Source organism: Rhinopithecus bieti, unplaced genomic scaffold (genome assembly GCF_001698545.2).
Source record: "Rhinopithecus bieti isolate Rb0 unplaced genomic scaffold, ASM169854v2 scaffold_18548, whole genome shotgun sequence".
NCBI classification, from domain to species: domain Eukaryota; kingdom Metazoa; phylum Chordata; class Mammalia; order Primates; family Cercopithecidae; genus Rhinopithecus; species Rhinopithecus bieti.
In genome coordinates this window covers 592904-610535 of record NW_016809526.1, presented here as the reverse complement: position 1 = coordinate 610535, position 17632 = coordinate 592904, and the positions used below count along the sequence as shown (strand labels likewise).

Here is a 17632-nt window from a genome sequence, read left to right as displayed (position 1 = left end):
TGACCTCGTGATCCGCCCGTCTCGGCCTCCCAAAGTGCTGGGATTACAGGCTTGAGCCACCGCGCCCGGCCCCTCCAAACTTTCATATAACTAGCTCTACCTCTTCCCCAGCCACGCGCACGCACACACACACACACACACACACACACACACACACACACACGCGTGCCAGCTCTCAGAATGCTGGCAATAGGAGTATATTCACAGGCATGTGACTGGAAGTTTCTTATTGAAAGAAACTGAACCACTATGGCGAAAGCTGCTTGAATGCTGACCTTTGGCAGTCCCAAGAAAAGAGCTGGTTCTCCCCTAGATCATTATATAATACAATAAAGCTCACCGGCTAAACACCCCCTACATATACACACAGAAAAGATGCCAAAGAGATTCACGGTGCACTACTTTTACGTTTGAATAAATATTCAAGGATCATTAGACATTTAAAGAAGACCTCAATTATAAAACATCTGGGTGGTGGTGAGGAGATTCACAGAGAACCACCCCTATACACACTCACACATACGTCTTTAAAAAGCCTCAAAAAAAAGCAGATCTAAATGCATGGAGAAAAAAAAAATTTGTTTAAAACCATAATTTGTATCCTCACAGAAGTATGAGAAAATACAGTGCCCATAAAATAAGAACTGGGGCAGCCAGCGGATTAGAACAAGATGAAGCACCCCTCAAATACTATATTTTTGATCCATATTTGATTTAAAAAATTCCACATATAAGTGGATCCACAAAGTTCAAACCATGATGGTCAAGGGACAACTATAAAGATAAATTAGAGGCCAGGCGCGGTGGCTCAAGCCTGTAATCCCAGCACTTTGGGAGGCCGAGACGGGCGGATCACGAGGTCAGGAGATCGAGACCATCCTGGCTAACACGGTGAAACCTCGTCTCTACTAAAAAAAAATACAAAAAACTAGCCGGGCGAGGTGGCGGGCGCCTGTAGTCTCAGCTACTCAGGAGGCTGCGGAAGGAGAATGGCGTGAACCGGACAGGCGGAGCTTGCAGTGAGCTGAGATCCGGCCACTGCACTCCAGCCTAGGCGACAGAGTGAGACTCCGTCTCAAAAAAATAAAAAACAAAGATAAATTAGATAATATATTTAAAGTCATGGCATTACTAAGTGATGGAGCTAGAATGTAAACTGAGTCTAGCTCCAGGGCCTGAGCTCTTAACTACTATGCTTCTAAAAACTCTGGAAATGTGAAGACAAAATTCTGAAGAAAACTACCTAAAAATCTGTACCCAGCCAAACTATCAAGTGTGAGAGCAGAATTAGGACATTTATAGAGATAAGAAAGTCTTATAATTTATGACTTACAAATACTTTCTTAGGAAGATACTGGAGATTATGTTCCAACAAAAAGGAGTTAGACCAAAAAAAACCACAAGATTCCAAAAACAAGACATAGAAAAAGTAGGGGGCAGAGAGAATTCCCAAGATGATGATTAAAAGGAAGTTCAGGAAATCACCTGGGCAGCAGGCCCACTGAGCAACCAATCCAGAGAGCAGAAGGATGACAAAGGACTCCCAGGTGGAGGTCTTCAGGAAAAAAACAAAAACAAAACAAAACAAAAAACTAAAGGAACTGATAAATCACCTAATCGGTCTGAATGCATGAAATTATACTGAAGAGGTAGGAAGGTTTTGCAATAAAGAAACTAAACCACTGGGGGGGGAAATTTTTATCATGAGGAGAACAGAGTTAAATAATGAAGGAATACAATCATAGTACCCTACTTGGCTCATCTGGGAATAACAGTGACATAGTTTAAATAGTGTAAACACTGAATAATAACCAATATTTGTGATACAGTAATACTGCAATGATTAGATGGTAGGGCAAAGCTGGGTTGAGTGACTATGAAAGAAAGAGAGCTAAATCTCCGCCTAACGAGATGGGAACGAAGTCAATAGACAAAATCCGAAAATTGATTCATCAAAAAAATAACAGTATGAGCCTTTGTTAAGTGGCCAGGACAATAGGTGGGGGGAGGGGGGAGACAGGAGTTAGAACATTGCTATTTTTCATTCTTAGCATTTATCAATATATGTAACTATTACTGTGATAAAAAATTAACTCACACTACTGAGCTTCGGTATCAAAATAGATAAGCCAGTTTAGGTGAAATGAGATTCTGACCTAAATAAAAAACAACAGTTCCATTTCTGCCTCTTTGCTAGAAAGGTTCCCTATTCAAAATAAGAATTCCTAAGACATTTAAAAGAAGAGCTGTTCCTTAGCCGGGAGCAGTGGCTCACGCCTGTAACCCCAGCACTTTGGGAGACTGAAGCGGGCAGATCACGAGGTCAGGAGATCGAGACATACATGGTGAAAACCCGTCTCTACTAAAAATACAAAAAATTAGCCGGGCGTGGTGATAGGTGCCTGTAGTCCCAGCTACTCAGGAGGCTGAGGCAGGAGAATGGCATGAACCCAGGAGACGGAGCTAGCAAGTGAGCCGAGATGGCACCACTGTACCACTCCAGTCTGGGAGACAGAGCAAGACTCTGTCTCAAAAAAAAAAAAAAAAAAGAGCTGTTCCTCAAATCCCTTCAGTCTGCAATAACTGGCTACAATTAAGAGTTAGGCTCATGTGTACATTATCATAGTACCAAGGTGACTGATGTGTTACTTCTTTAAGACTATTATTTCCATAATTGATTAAGCATAGCCAGTGCTGTCAACTCTCAGTTATCCACACTGGTGAATAAATGCACTGAACTGAATGGTAATTTTTATACTCACATTTGATTTTTCAACAATTCTATTTCAATATGAGAGTCTTCTTACGGTCTTGGAATACGACCCAAACCAAAAGCACTGTCTTCTTTCACGCCACAAACATTTGTTACTATTGTTTATTATCATGACTATGTATGTCTGGTCCCACCTGCCCATCCAGCTTTGCCTTCCGCTACTCTCCAACACTTCACCAAACTCTTCCATGTCCAAAACACATACCACAGTCATTCAAAACTCTGTTTAAGGGTGCCTCTTCCCTTCACCTTTTTGAAGCAGTGTCTTATAGATGGAAAAACACACAGACACAAATTCAAATCTCAGGTCTGCCATCATCTAGCTCTGCAGCCTCTGACAATTTCCTTAACATCTCAGAACCTCAGGTTCCTCAACTGTATAGCAGGGATATTAATACAAAGCCGTAGAGAGATGTTATGAGGGCTACACTAAATAATGGACATAACACACACACACAAAGTACGGGAATATATATGGCAATTGTCATCAGGAAAGACAACATTATATCCATGCAAATGATATCCACCCTCTGACACACATGATAGGCGATCCATCTGGGCAGGAACAGTGCCTTTTTCATCACAGTAGAGCCAAAGCCCAACAGCATCTAGCCTAGAGCAGGCTCTCAAATATTTCCGGAACCAAAATGAACGTTAAGGTCCAGCTCATTCCCTGACTCCCCATAGGAAGCTTCCCTGTCCACATTGGTCCACAGTGCTTCATCCTCTGACCTATTACAGCACTCTGCAGTACATCAGAACAGTACAACATCTTTCACCCATTTCTTCAGCCTTGGTCTAAAAAAAGAGGACAGACTCAACAGGACAATGAAGTTAACTATGGCTATATTCAGGAAATGTAAGAATATTTTTTAAATACCTAGTTGACTTCATTCACACACTGCTCCACCCTTCCAGTCCCACTATGCAAATCCTTTCTCTCAGTGTTCCCACTGAGGAAATCCTTAGTAATAATGCTGGCAGATAAAAGTGGAACATCCATGAAATTCTAGTAAGTGTATTTTATCAGTTTAAACTCCTTTCCAGGGTAAAAAACTAGGTAAGTTTCCACTATTCATTTTGCTCAATACAGTAAATTTACCTGCAAAAAGTACAGTTAAGTCCTCACTTAACTTCAGGGATAGGTTCTTAGAAGCTGAACTTTAAGCAAAAACAACCTGCATATGAAAACAATTTTACCTTAAGCTAACTGATATAAACAAGAGTAAATATCCTACGTATATATGACATACTACTAAGTGTCATTTCACTTCAAGCTGCAGTTTCCAAGAACTTACCAACAATATTGAGGACTTACTGTATAGAAAAGTCTGAGGGGTTGTGGTTTTGCAATTCATATCTCTAACATTATATGGTTTTGAAACCTGCCATGCAGATCCACTGAAGCCACAAACATTCAACGACGACGTAGCCCTGAGCTTCTCAGCCCCTATTACCAGCTACAGATGACCCCAAGGAGGGCTTTTATCCACCAACAACGCCCTCTCTGGGATTCAATGCACCTCTGGGAGTGGGGCAGCCCTCCTGTAATGGCATACCTAAAGGCACTACCTAGGAAGGAAACAAGGTAGATGTGGTCATCTAGCATGCTAAAATATGCTCACATAAACAGAAACGTTGCTTTACCAGAAGAGTTGCATAAAACGAGTCATTAATGCTGAGTCACTAATAAATTATCTCTAATTCAGGTCATGAACGCATGATTATGTAACTTTTCAAACTTGACTACAACCACATGCTGAATACATTAAGCACAGAAACAGTCATATCTGAGCACTTGCATAAGTCAAATTATTAAGGCAGCACCCTAGTTTAACCATCTGCCATGGAAATTAATAAAAAGTGTATCATGCTCAGATGGATAAAATCCCCACTACAAACTACAAACATTTCACAGTATAGTCAAAAGGCACAAAGAACATCACTGCATGTCCAACAAGGGCAATTTTGTTCTAGGGCAGGAAAAAATGCATAGGTCCTTGTCCTTGTCAGCCAGGTTCCAACAGCATCTGACAAGGGAGTACAGTCACATGCTTAGGTTGGGGCTGGTGAACGAAGTGTCCTTCATCTCTCTCAGAAATGCTTCTCTGAAGCCAGAATGTGGCTTAATCTTCTTGCACCACTGAGAAAAGTAAAAGTTAAATCCTAAGTATTTCTCAAGGCCCTGCTCAAAGATGATCTTCACCACACCACCTCTAGGAAGCCTCATTCTTCATTCTTTGAACAATTCAAAGCTTGCTTTCTCTTCCTAATGGAAATGCAAATAGAGGAAGGCGAAGTCCACGCTTCACCCTCATGCTAGACTGTAGATTCCATGAGGTGTAAGCTGGGACTTCTCTTGCCCCCACACAGTGGCAAGTACACACAGCACCCAGCACACAACAGAGATGCAGTAAATACCTGCTAATGCATGTGTTTTCAATCTAAACTGAGGAACAAAAATCAACAAACACTGTTTCTGGCCTCATGAGTCAGAACAGTAACTGAATTTCCAGGTACTAAGTGATATTGTAAGGACTGGAAAGTGATATACGTAAGTATATTACTTTAAGTACAAAGGGTATAGAGTACTTTACTATTTCATCACTTATATACCATTTTCACAGCCCTTCCAAAAACACACTGTCTCAGGTTCTACAACTCTGATAGAAGAGAATTATTATTTTCAATTTACTACTGACTTGAGTAAACTAATGACTTGAATGACTTGGACAGGTAAAGCTAGAACTTCTTGGAATCAAGATATGGAAAAACAGAAACAGAAAGGAAAAAAGAAAAGGCCATCACCAAAGGAAATAAAAAAGCCCTCCATTACATCCACCATTATAATACCCTAGTTGGTCATCACAAATCTACTAAAAGTCACTTTCTATGTAGAATTTATAAGAGAGATAAAAGAGCTGCAGTGAGTTTTTGCTGGCTTTAATCCAAAATGAGTCAACTTTTCTCACTAAAACTGTTGTACAGATTAAGTACGTTAAATACTGTACAAAAGTTTTAAAATAAAATGGTTTTCTAATCTCTCCAAATGTTGAGAAAGTTGGTCATCACTATGCACAATGAGGTGGACACAGAACCTGGCTTGCCAGTCCCCAGTGGCTCTGGGCCTTCTTCAGGAGAGGGTAAATCAGACAATGGTACTAGGAGGGTCTTTCACCGCAAGGGAGGCCATTATTACAATCCAGAAATTCCCATCCTTTTTGGAATTAAGATGTGTCATACAGCGTTTTTAGCAAAAAACAAAAGTACCTTAGAAATAAATTTTTATAATATTTGTAAACACTGAAAAAACTTACTATACATTGTTAAGTAGAGTCCTCCACAATGGGAAGATAGTAGAATTTAAGTCAAGAGATTCATGAGGAAGTTTGTGCTAGGCATGGTGATGAAGGAAGACAAAAGTGAGCATGTTTCAGATACTATCTGGAAGTCAGACACAGTGGGAGGTCTTGCTAATAAGAAGACTTGGGGACAAGGGAAGTGCAGGGAGATTCCTGAATTGTAAGCTGGACTGACTGACTGGTCTTGGGCCATCTACCAAAATGGGAAAACAGTGCATGGAACTGATCTGACGGTTCAAGGGGCAGGGGGGAAATCAGTTCTGTCTGGGTGACCGATAGTCTGCGAGGCCTGATTGGTGTCCACTTTTGTATCTCATATATCAAGTTGGAGAATGAAGTCTGGAACTAGAAAGAGATGGCAGACAGAGAGAGATACCCGGAGTCATCAGCATGTAGGGAGATTTAAAGCCAACATAGAGAGGAAATACAGAAAAATATGCATGCCTGGTACCCGTTAACATTTAAAGATGAGGCAAAAAAGAAAAAAAGGCAGAGCCAGCAAAGAAGGGTGGAAAGCAGAGGCCAGAACAGTAAAAGGAAAACCAGGAGAGCCTCATGTTCCGGAAAGTGAGAGAAGACGTCTCAATTCTACTGATGGTACTGAGCAACTTGCAACTTGCTACTGAGGCAACAAATGCAGTTTAAAAACAAAAACGAAACACCAAAAACCTATGAGTTTAGCAATGTGTGGTCAGTGAGAAGGAGATCATTTCAGCAGAATAAGGAAAGAAAGCACACTGAAGGGGGCCAAAAAGTTAAAGGAATTTTTTTTAAAAAATAAATAACTAATTGATATTCTAAACAATGAGAGGCGAGGAAGTTAAGAATGACAGGGTACATTGATCTTCCAGTAAGTTTTACCAAACGAGGCAAGCAGATAACTATAATAAAGCATTATCGGGCCGGGCGCGGTGGCTCAAGCCTGTAATCCCAGCACTTTGGGAGGCCGAGACGGGCGGATCACGAGGTCAGGAGATCGAGACCATCCTGGCTAACACGGTGAAACCCCGTCTCTACTAAAATACAAAAAAACTAGCCAGGAGAGGTGGCGGCGCCTGTAGTCCCAGCTACTCGGGAGGCTGAGGCAGGAGAATGGCGTGAACCCGGGAGGCGGAGCTTGCAGTGATCTGAGATCTGGCCACCGCACTCCAGCCTGGGTGACAGAGCAAGACTCCGTCTCAAAAAAAAAATAATAATAATAAATAAAATAAAGCATTATCAGTGCAACCAGAGAAGTCTGATCAGTGTACAACAGGGACAAGGGGCAGGGTCAGACAAAGCATATCAGAGAAGATATATCCAATCCAAGAATTCAGGTGAGACCATTGCTGTAGTAGACATGTCCTTATAACAAAATGAATTCCAGCAACTACACATGACTGCCTGCTTATTCTTAAGTCAAAAAAATCCTGTTGGCTGGGCAAGGTGGCTCACGCTTGTAATCCCAGCACTTTGTGAGGCTGAGGCAGGTGGATCACCTGAAATCAGGAGTTTGAGACCAGCCTGGCCAACGTGGCAAAACTACATTTCTACTAAAAATACAAAAATTAGCCAGGTGTGGCGGTGGGCGCCTGCAATCATAGCTACTCGGGAGGCTGAGGCAGAAAAATGGCTTGAATCTGGGAGGCGGAGGTTGCAGTGAGCCAAGATTATGCCATTGCACTCCAGCCTGGGCAACAAAGCGAGACTCCGTCTCAAAAAAAAAAAAAAAAAAAAAAAAATCCTGTTAAATGACAATCAGTACTAACCTTGATTAATTTGCACGACATCTACCATATCTGTAAGAAATTGTTTCATAGAATAAAAACATTCCCAAGTAATTACTTTCTGAAATAATCTTCATTATGGAACATAATTATTTTGCCTGACATACCTGCCCACCTGTTGGGGACTCTTTTAAAAGAAAAACTCATCTTTCTTGAATTACTGCTTCACAGTAGAAGGACAAATAATTCTAAAAAACCATCACTTCTCAGCCAGCCACGAAGAGTCTCCCTTGGAGTTTCAGTAGGTAAGCACACATCTATTCCTCTTCTATAACACTGCTATCAAAGGTTTCAAAAGAGATACTGGCAAAAGGATTAACCGTCCCCAAATGCCATAGAAAGTTGCTTTGGGAAAAGTTGGTTTGGTTGATCATTCACCTTTTGTGGTAGTGGTTCTTTTTTATGAAAGGTGCTTTCAGGATTGAGGGGGGGCACATATTTTGACCATCTGATTAGAACCATTAACATACTTACCAAATATGAAGCCATTGATACAGGTTAAGAATTCCTTGCCTATATGTTTCACTCCGGCAAATATAGCTGATACCATTTTATCACAAATTTCTAACAACAGAATACATAATGTGAGAAAGGCAAACTAGTCTCAAAGACCAGACAAACATTTATCACAATATTTAATTTCAGATTCAATTTATCTAACTGAATAAATTTATAATTGCAAAACTGTTAAGATTTGTTAAATACGTAATATAAAACAGATTTTACATACTAGCTGAGGGTGAAATAAATTATCTTTCATTCAGATTTCTTTCCTTTTTAATTCAGTTGTGAAATTAGCAGATGATTAGTTCTGACCCCTTCAATTTAGTTAGTTCCATGGCCAGAAATAAAATCTTGCAACGGTTCTTTCAGTAGTGTTCTTAAGGGATGGCCGGTGGGGACACAGGGTTTTTCTGCTTCTTGTGGTAGAAGGGAGTGAAGATAAGGTAACTAAGTATGGGCAGAGATGAGTTAAATGTCAGCCTTCCCAGAAATGAAAAAACAAATTAAATAAAACCCAAGGTTTCTTTTGATGATTTCCTTAAATGAAGATACAAGTTCACAACCCCTGATTCAGAATCCTTACAGACAAGTATTTTGAGTTCAGAAGTTTTTAAATCTTAGCAAAGTCCTACAAGGGGAGCTCCTGTCAATTATCTAATGTCACCCACAGGTCTGGGCAGCCTCCATAATAAAACACAGTATTTCTGCAGCTGAAGTGATGGAATAATAACAATCAGCAGCTTCACATCAGTCCAGGTCAGGTCTTGCCATTAAAACAATTACAGAAAAACTCGCTATTTTCAGAGCCCTTAGATTGAACAACCACGAGCTGGGCACAGTGGCTCTCACCTATAATCCCAACACTTTGGGAGGCTGAGGTGGGCAGATCACTTAAGTCCAGGAGTTTGAGACCAGCCTGGGCAACACGGCAAAACCCTGTCTCTACAAAAAAAAATTTTTTGTAACTAGCTGAACATTGTGGCATATGTCTGTAGTCCCACCTACTTGGGAGGCTGAGGTGGGAGGATCACTCAAACCCGGGAGGCAGAGGCTGTGGTAAGTGGTGATCGTGTCACTGCACTCTAGCCTGGGGAAGAGAGAGAAGCTCTGTCTCAAAAAATTAAAAAAAAAAAAAAAGATTTAACAACTGAGGATAAGGGATTGAGGACTCATATTTAACACAAGTTATAAGAAAATAAAGTTTTAGGAAAATGTTAAACCCCTAGATTCAAGTTCTCCTCCATACAAGCTGCATGAATTTAGGCAGGTTATTTAACATCTTTAAAGCCTGAGTTTTCTTCCCTATAAAATGGAAATAATGATATCTTCCCATGAGTCTGCTATGAACAACATGAGGTAAGATGCCTGAAACCACATCGGGCCCTGGGCAGTAGGATGACCATCTCAGTTTGCCTGGGATTTTGCAGATATTAACACCAACAGTCCCACATCCTGGGAAACCAGGAGAGTTGGTCTCTCTAACTGGCAGGCATTCAGTAAATGGCACATATTCTTTTTTTTGCGGGGGGTGGGGGAGAGTAGAGACAGGGTCTCACTATGTTACCCAGGCTGGTCTTGAACTCCTAAGCTCAAGCAATCTCCCCGCCTCAGCTTCCCAAAGTGCTGGGACTACAAGCATGAGCCCCCATGCCCAGTTAAATGGAACAGATTCTAGTATGAGGAACAGAAATTAACTAAACGTAAAAATGCATCAAAGTGAACAGTCAACCTACAAAATGGGAGAAAATTTTTGCAATCTACCCATCTGACACAGGGCTAATATCCAGAATCTACAAATAACTTAAACAAATTTAAAAGAAAAAAACAAACAACCCCATCAAAAAGTGGGCCAAGGATATGAACAGACACTTCTCAAAAGAAGACATTTATGCAGCCAACAGACACATGAAAAAATGCTCATCATCACTGGCCATCAGAGAAATGCAAATCAAAACCACAATGAGATACCATCTCACACCAGTTAGAATGGCGATCATTAAAAAGTCAGGACACAGATGCTGGAAAGGAAGTGGAGAAATAGGAACCCTTTTACACTGTTGGTGGGAGTGTAAACTAGTTCAACCATTGTGGAAGACAGTGTGGCAATTCCTCAAGGATCTAGAACTAGAAATACCATTTGACCCAGCAATCCCAATACTGGGCATATACCCAAAATCATGCTACTATAAAGACACACGCACACGTATGTTTGCTGCAGCACTATTCACAATAGCAAAGACTTGGAACCAACCCAAATGCCCATCAATGATAGACTGGATTAAGAAAATGTGGCACATATGCACCATGGAATACTATGCAGCCATAAAAAAGGATGAGTTCATGTCCTTTGCAGGGACATGGATAAAGCTGGAAACCATCATTCTAAGCAAACTATCACAAGGAGAGAAAACCAAACACCGCATATTCTCACTCATAGGTGGGAACCGAACAATGAGAACACTTGGACACAGGGCAGGGAACATCACACACAAGGGCCTGTTGTGGGGTGGGGAGCAGCGGGAGGGATAGCATTAGAAGAAATACCTAATGTAAACAATCAGTTAATGGGTGCAGCAAATCAACATGGCACATGTATACCTATGTAACAAACCTGCATGTTGTGCACAGGTACCCTAGAACTTAAAGCATAATTTAAAAAAAAACAAAAAAAAACAAAAAAAGTAAAAATGCAATGTGGAAAAAATCACACAAAACAGTTTCAACAGTGAGATAGCCAGACCACTGTCTGTGAATTAGAATCCTCTCTTTTGTAGTAGGCAGAATTCTAAAACCGCACCCCCTGGTATGCACACCCAGTGTAATCCCCTCCCCAGGAGTGGAGGTGAGCGTGGTCAGCTCAGGGGTGCCATTTTTCAGATACAGAAAGTGAGAAAGATTTGAAGTTACAGCAGATGCTCTCCTTCTGGCCTTGAAGAAGCAAACTGCATGCTGTGGAGAGGGTCACATGGCTGGGACTAGTTAGGGCCTCTAAGACCCCAGGGCCTCAGTCCTACAACCACAAGGAGCTGATTTCTACCAACAAACTGAATGAGCTTGGAAGAGGGCCCTGAGCCTCAGAGGAGCTAGCAGTCCTGGCTGGTACCACGTTTCCCAGCCTGGGAGACCTAAGCAGAGGCCCCAGACATACCATAATAGGGCTTCAGAACTACAGAACTGTGAGACTAGAAATGGGTAACGTTTTAAGCCACAAAGTCTGGGGTAATTTGTTACACAAGAACAAGAAAAAATATTTTTAAGAGTATCCACTACAAAGGTGGATGTGTGTAGGGGGGGAGTGGGGGGTGGGGGGGATAATGCGTGCATGCCTGTATGTATATGCCCAATATATTATTTGTAAAACATAATTTCTTGGCCGGGGGCGGTGGCTCAAGCCTGTAATCCCAGCACTTTGGGAGGCCGAGACGGGCGGATCACAAGGTCAGGAGATCGAGACCATCCTGGCTAACACGGTGAAACCCAGTCTCTACTAAAAAATACAAAAAACTAGCCAGGCGAGGTGGCGGGTGCCTGTAGTCCCAGCTACTCGGGAGGCTGAGGCAGGAGAATGGCGTAAACCCGGGAGGCGGAGCTTGCAGTGAGCCGAGATCCGGCCACTGCACTCCAGCCTGGGTGACAGAGTGAGACTCCGTTTCAAAAAAAAAAAAACCATAATTTCTTGCATAAAACCACTGTTTTTTAATGGAAAAAGTTCAAATTCAAAAGAAGCTTCTTAATAAATTAAACTCGGTGGAAAAATCAATCTCAAATTACTCTTGGCCTTACAACTAAAACTTTCATGCATTGATGACGAGGTGTAAATAGTACAACCACTTTGGAAAACAGACAATTTCTACTAAACCTAAACACATGCAAGATTATGATTTAGAAATTCCACCTTCTGAATGCACAGGTCCATACAAAGACATGCACATAAACGTTCACAGCAGCATTAGTCATAACAGCCAAAAACTGGAAGCAATCCAAATACCCAGGAACAGGAAAAGAAAAACACTAGGTATCTTCCTTCAGTGGAAAATTCACATCAATTAAAAAGCACAAACTAATAATATACACAACAGGGATGAATCTCACAGATATCATGTTGAGTGAAAGAAGCCAGACACAGAGAGTATGTAATGAAGGACTCCACTTCCATTAAGCAGTGACAGAAGTCAGAATGTGAGTTACTTCTCAGGAGGGGTGTGCTAGGATCTGAATGTTTCCATTCCCACAAAATTCAATGTTGAAACCTAATCCCCATGTGGTGGTATCAAGAGGTGGGGCCTTTGGGAGATGATCAGGTCTTGAGGGCTCTCCCCTCATAAATGGGATTCCTACCCTTATAAAATAGGCCCCAGGAAGCTCCCTTGCCCCTTCCACCACGTGAGGACACAGGAACAAGGTGCCATTTATGGAGAAGAGAGCCCTCACCAGACACTGAACCTGCTGACGTCTTGATCTTGGACTTCCCAGTCTTCAGAACTGTGAGCAATAAATCTCTGTTGTTTATAGATTACCAAGTCTAAGATATTTTGATTTAGTGGCAGGAATGGATTAAGACAGAATGTAAAATCTGGAAAGGAGCACCAAATACCTGTAACTGGTGCTGGAAATGCTGTATATTTTGGTCTTGTTGGCGCTTACATGGGTGACTGCACATAAAAATAATCATTGAAAGTTAAGTTTAGTACACTTTACTGAATGTTTATATTGCTATGATCTGAATGTTTGTGTGCCCCCAAAATTCGTATGGTGAATCTCCCTAGGTGATGGTAGTAAGAGGTAGGGTCTTGACAGGAGGTGATTAAGTCACGAGAATGGAGCCCTCATGTATGGGATTAGTGGCCTCATAAAAGAGGCCTCAGAGAGCCTCTCATCCTCTTTTCACCAAGAAGAAATCAAAAACCGTACCATACTAGCCCCCTGATCTTGGGACTTTCAGCCTCCCAAACTGTGAGAAATAAATATCTACTGTTTATAAGCCACCTTGTCTATAGTCTGTTATAGTAGCACAAATGGACTAAGACCTATACTTGAAAAATATTCCTGCTCCTTTACAATAGCTATTTAATAACCATTTAATGACATTTTAAGACGCCTGAAATAGTCTTGGATTCCTCATTTTAAAAATACTCAAGCTAGTGAAGAGTAAAACATGAATATTGTGAAGGTGCTATACAAGCATTAACTTTGCAAGAAATTATCACTCACGCTCTTCTTTAAAACACAATGCCTAACACTTAAGTATTGCTCAATAAAAGCTGGTTACGTGAATTTCATAGATAATCCCACTACTTATATTTTAGAAGCCCAGAGGAATCTATATGTACAAATGCATGGCATAATAGCCCGAATATAATATACCCTATACATGTGAAAAACTATGATTCTTGTCCATTAACTACTTCTTTACCTCCAAGTACAAAAAAATACAAGCCAAGTGTCAAGCCATCACCAAAGAAACGCAGATGTTAACTGTGCAAGGTAAAGGCAACACCACTTTCATTTTTCACACTGTCAATGTGACATCGGGGTGGGGGTAACTCTTTGCCATGCAGACTTGGAGCATGAGAAGTTGGTTAGGATCATCTAATTTAACCCCACACCGTGGTCAGAAAGCGCCCTGGCCTTCCTACTGCTGGGCGTCTTCCCACTGCCTGGACCCTCTGAGAGAGTGCAGGGGGAAGACAGCAGGGGTGTCAGGACAACTGACCCACTTGGGGAGAGGCAGCCTACTGTGAACTGTGTCCACCTTAGCATCTTTTCTGCCAGAGCATAAGAGACAGAACTCACAGCATGGAAAGTCTCACTTAGCAGCAAGTCTATGAAACTGAAATGAAGGAAGTTTCAAGTCCACAAGGGGCTCAAAAACACCACTGGAAGTGACCAAAAAGTGAAACAAAACCACAGCTCACCTCGCTATTGTGGCCCCGGAGGTTGAAATTTATCCTCTGTGGAGTACTCCTGTCCCTGCGACAGTGGCTAGAGGTGAAAGTCACCCCAACCACTCCTCGCCCATTGCCCGTGGCCAGCCAGCCCTCCTCGTAGTAGCGCCTCCTGCACACAGGCTTCTCCTTCTCACTCTTGGGGACACGCCCCTTCCAGGACAGGCACAGGATGTTGGAGTCACTGCAAAGCACAGGCCCATGTTCCACCGCTGCATACATACTTTCTTCAATGAACTGTTTTACTTAAAAAGTAATGCTAATGCTGTGAAATTTAAACCAATTTCTTTCATTGGTGTATTTGTTTTTGTGGTTGGTTTGTGTTGAGTTTTTCCCCCTTTAATTAAGACTGACCTGAATCTAATTAGAAGGTCAGTATTTTATAAAGATCCACCGAATGCATAGTGAAAAAATTCCTCTATAAAAGATGATGGCAGTCTTCTAAGAAAAGGTAATGCTTAAAAAAACATGGGGTCCATTTTTATTTTCAAGTTCTCAGAGGAAGAACGTGCTGATCCTTTGGAGAAAGAGCATCATTAATTAAGTGGTGAACAAGAAACGGTTTTCTTCTTTTTACTCCACTTGGTTATTCTCATTCAGCCTGAGATTCCAGTTTAGTGTAACGATTCCAGAGACGACGGGTTGCAAATACATAGATTTCAAGTAACTTAAGGCTTTAAGAATCCCTCTAGCTCGAATTTTTCTCTTCAAAAGTTCGGATGCAGAGACAGAACACACAGGATCATCTTCCTTCTGAAGCCGCCCTCTAGCATGTTTTCTGAACTAGACAAATTTCTGCTGCTAAAGCTGAAAAAGATTGCATAAAGGGAAAAAAAGGCACACAAACCGTGCAAAACAGACCAGAGTTTGTGCAGACAAGAGTCCAAATTTTAGGAAGAAAAACAGACTCTCTCCCCGTTGTTTCAGAACCAGAAACTTTCCACCTTAAAGCTTGGCCCTGTGTCCCCGGGGAACGCAGGGCTCCATCGGACTACTCCTCCACCAGCCGGCACACCCCTCAGTGCCATAGAGGCTAGAAAGAAGGCCCCTTCACTCAAGAGGCAGAATGTTCCAGCGCTCTTACAGTGGTCCCAGTGTTTGCCTTGGGTGAGTCTTAAATCCTCTTGCTGACAAAACAGAGCCACGCTACAAGATTTTGTTTCTTTTGCTCGTCTCCCTTCTCGCTCCCCCAGTTAGCACTCCCCTTTTCTGCTCCTCCCCTTTTCTGCTCCTAAAGATCTTTTTCCATCTTGATGAAAAAAGCTAATCTTAGAATTAAGTCCATCAGGTAATCTTCTCATACGCAAGTATTCTTGGATTTGACAGGGAAGATAATCCCTTAAAACAAAAGCAGAAGCCAGAGTCAGATTCCCTCAACTGTCTCCCTAGAGAGTGATCGTGTTTTGCTGATGGGTGCTTTCCTGTTCACATTCAGAGACTGTCTCCAAACACCACACCGCTTGTCCAAAAAAAAGAAAGCTTTGCTTGGATTTTCCTTGATATTTATTTTGTAATTATTGGTTTCAACTGCTATTTTACAATATTATCCTATAGATGCAGGAAAAGAAAGGGGGAAATAATAAATTAAAATTTCTCAAATACAGTTAATTAAAATAGGCAAAGGAATCAGTTCATTATTCAAACTTGTCCCATCATACTTGAACTTGCTTTCCTCTAGCCATAACCACAGTAGGAGTTACTTTTCAGTCCAGAATTTTAATCCATCCAAATCACCAAACCCACTGAAAAATAAAGTGCAACAAGCACTGTGTGAGCCGCTGCAATGTTTGAAGTCACACTTCTTTCTCAGTCACCTTCGCACTTAGTTCCTTCTTTAAACTGGAAGGTATTTTTGTGGCTTAATCTGTGCAAATTTTTTTTTCTTCTTTTTGCAGACTTTCTTTACCCGTGCAGACCATATGGAAAATTGGCCATTAGTGATGTATTTTTCTCCCCGGGCTCCTGAGCCCAGTGGTGTCAAGTTGCTCCATCTGATTCTTAAATTAATTTTCATCAGTTGTAAAACTCTCAAGTGTGCACAAGAATGAGCCTGTCTTCCCGTGTGAATGTGTAAGTACAGAAAGAAGGTTTTAAATGCACATAGACACACACTCTTCAACTGCCATACGAAGCGTCTGTTTCCCCAGTCATTTCAGGAACCATCAGATTATTCACGGCTGGAAGGCCCTGGAGTCTTACAAATCTGTTAAAATAAAAAAAAAAAAAAAAAAGATATAAAATAAAAAAAACTTTAAAACACTGAAAAATAAAAGTTTTGAGAATATTGCTGAAACTGAAATGAGAGACCCATCTTTACACTTATATCAAATGGAGCTACTGACTGCACTGAATGGTAAAATCCAATAGTGAAAGGATACACCTCACCAGCTTCAAGACAACACATAATACATGAGAGCTCTGCCAGCCACGGATCGTTGTATTCAATTTGTCAGCAGCTGGGCATATCTGAATGAAATCATAGCTGCCATTCTCCCACACCGAACTGTCCTTTCTAAGACTCTAAACTCTGAATGTGAGGCTGTACCCCTCCAGAGATCATGGTCACTGCTTCAGCAGGCATCCTCAAAAAGGAGACTGAAATGACTCAGGCAAGTTATCTGGATTGATTTTTTCACGATTAATAAAATATTAAACTGCTTCAAGACACAAAGCAGTAAGGGCCTTTAAAACTCATCCGTCCCTGATGGCTGGCAGGTCTCAGAGCAAAGCACAGTTGTTTTCTAAGCTTTTAAGTGGTCTACCAGCAATAAAGTTCTAGAGAATCTATCTCTAGCAAATCCATTCCATTTTCTTCCTACTGCCTGAAATCCAGGCCACATCACATCCTCTACGAACACTAGAACACTCTGTCCCTAACTTACTCATCCCCCGCAACCACCATCCTTCCAGAAGGCAGAGTGGCCTTTCTGAAATTCAGGAGACTCTCTCAGTCCCCTGGAGCTAGCTGCAGCAGCCCAGCCCCACCCCAAAGGACCTGGACGCTGGAAGGGAAGGGGAGGGCCCAGGTGTTGGCATTTCTAACAAGCTCCCAAGAGACGCTAATGCTGCTGGTCAGGGAACCAGGCTTTGAGAACTACTGGCCTATAGCATCAAGTCCCAGCAAAACACCCTACTTTCATCATAATAATAAAACACAATTTGCCTTCTTCTGTGTTCACAATTGTATCCATGGTGCAAAATCAACAGTGGGTCAAACTGCGAGCTCTTTAACACTAATCAAGGTAGAGGTATCAACTGCACCAGTAATCACAGATTAAAAAA

General features: G+C 41.6%; 1 protein-coding gene across 1 annotated transcript in view; it reads right to left on the bottom strand.

The window, feature by feature from the left end:
- The window catches only part of TULP4 (TUB like protein 4), a 207653-nt gene extending 190242 nt beyond the window's left edge, over positions 1–17411 (bottom strand). Inside the window, 2 exon segments of the mRNA XM_017889635.1 lie at positions 14321–16553; positions 17233–17411. Coding sequence (XP_017745124.1) covers positions 14321–14572 — 252 coding nt within the window. The 5' untranslated portion in view covers positions 14573–16553; positions 17233–17411.
- Positions 17412–17632: the final 221 nt, after the last annotated feature.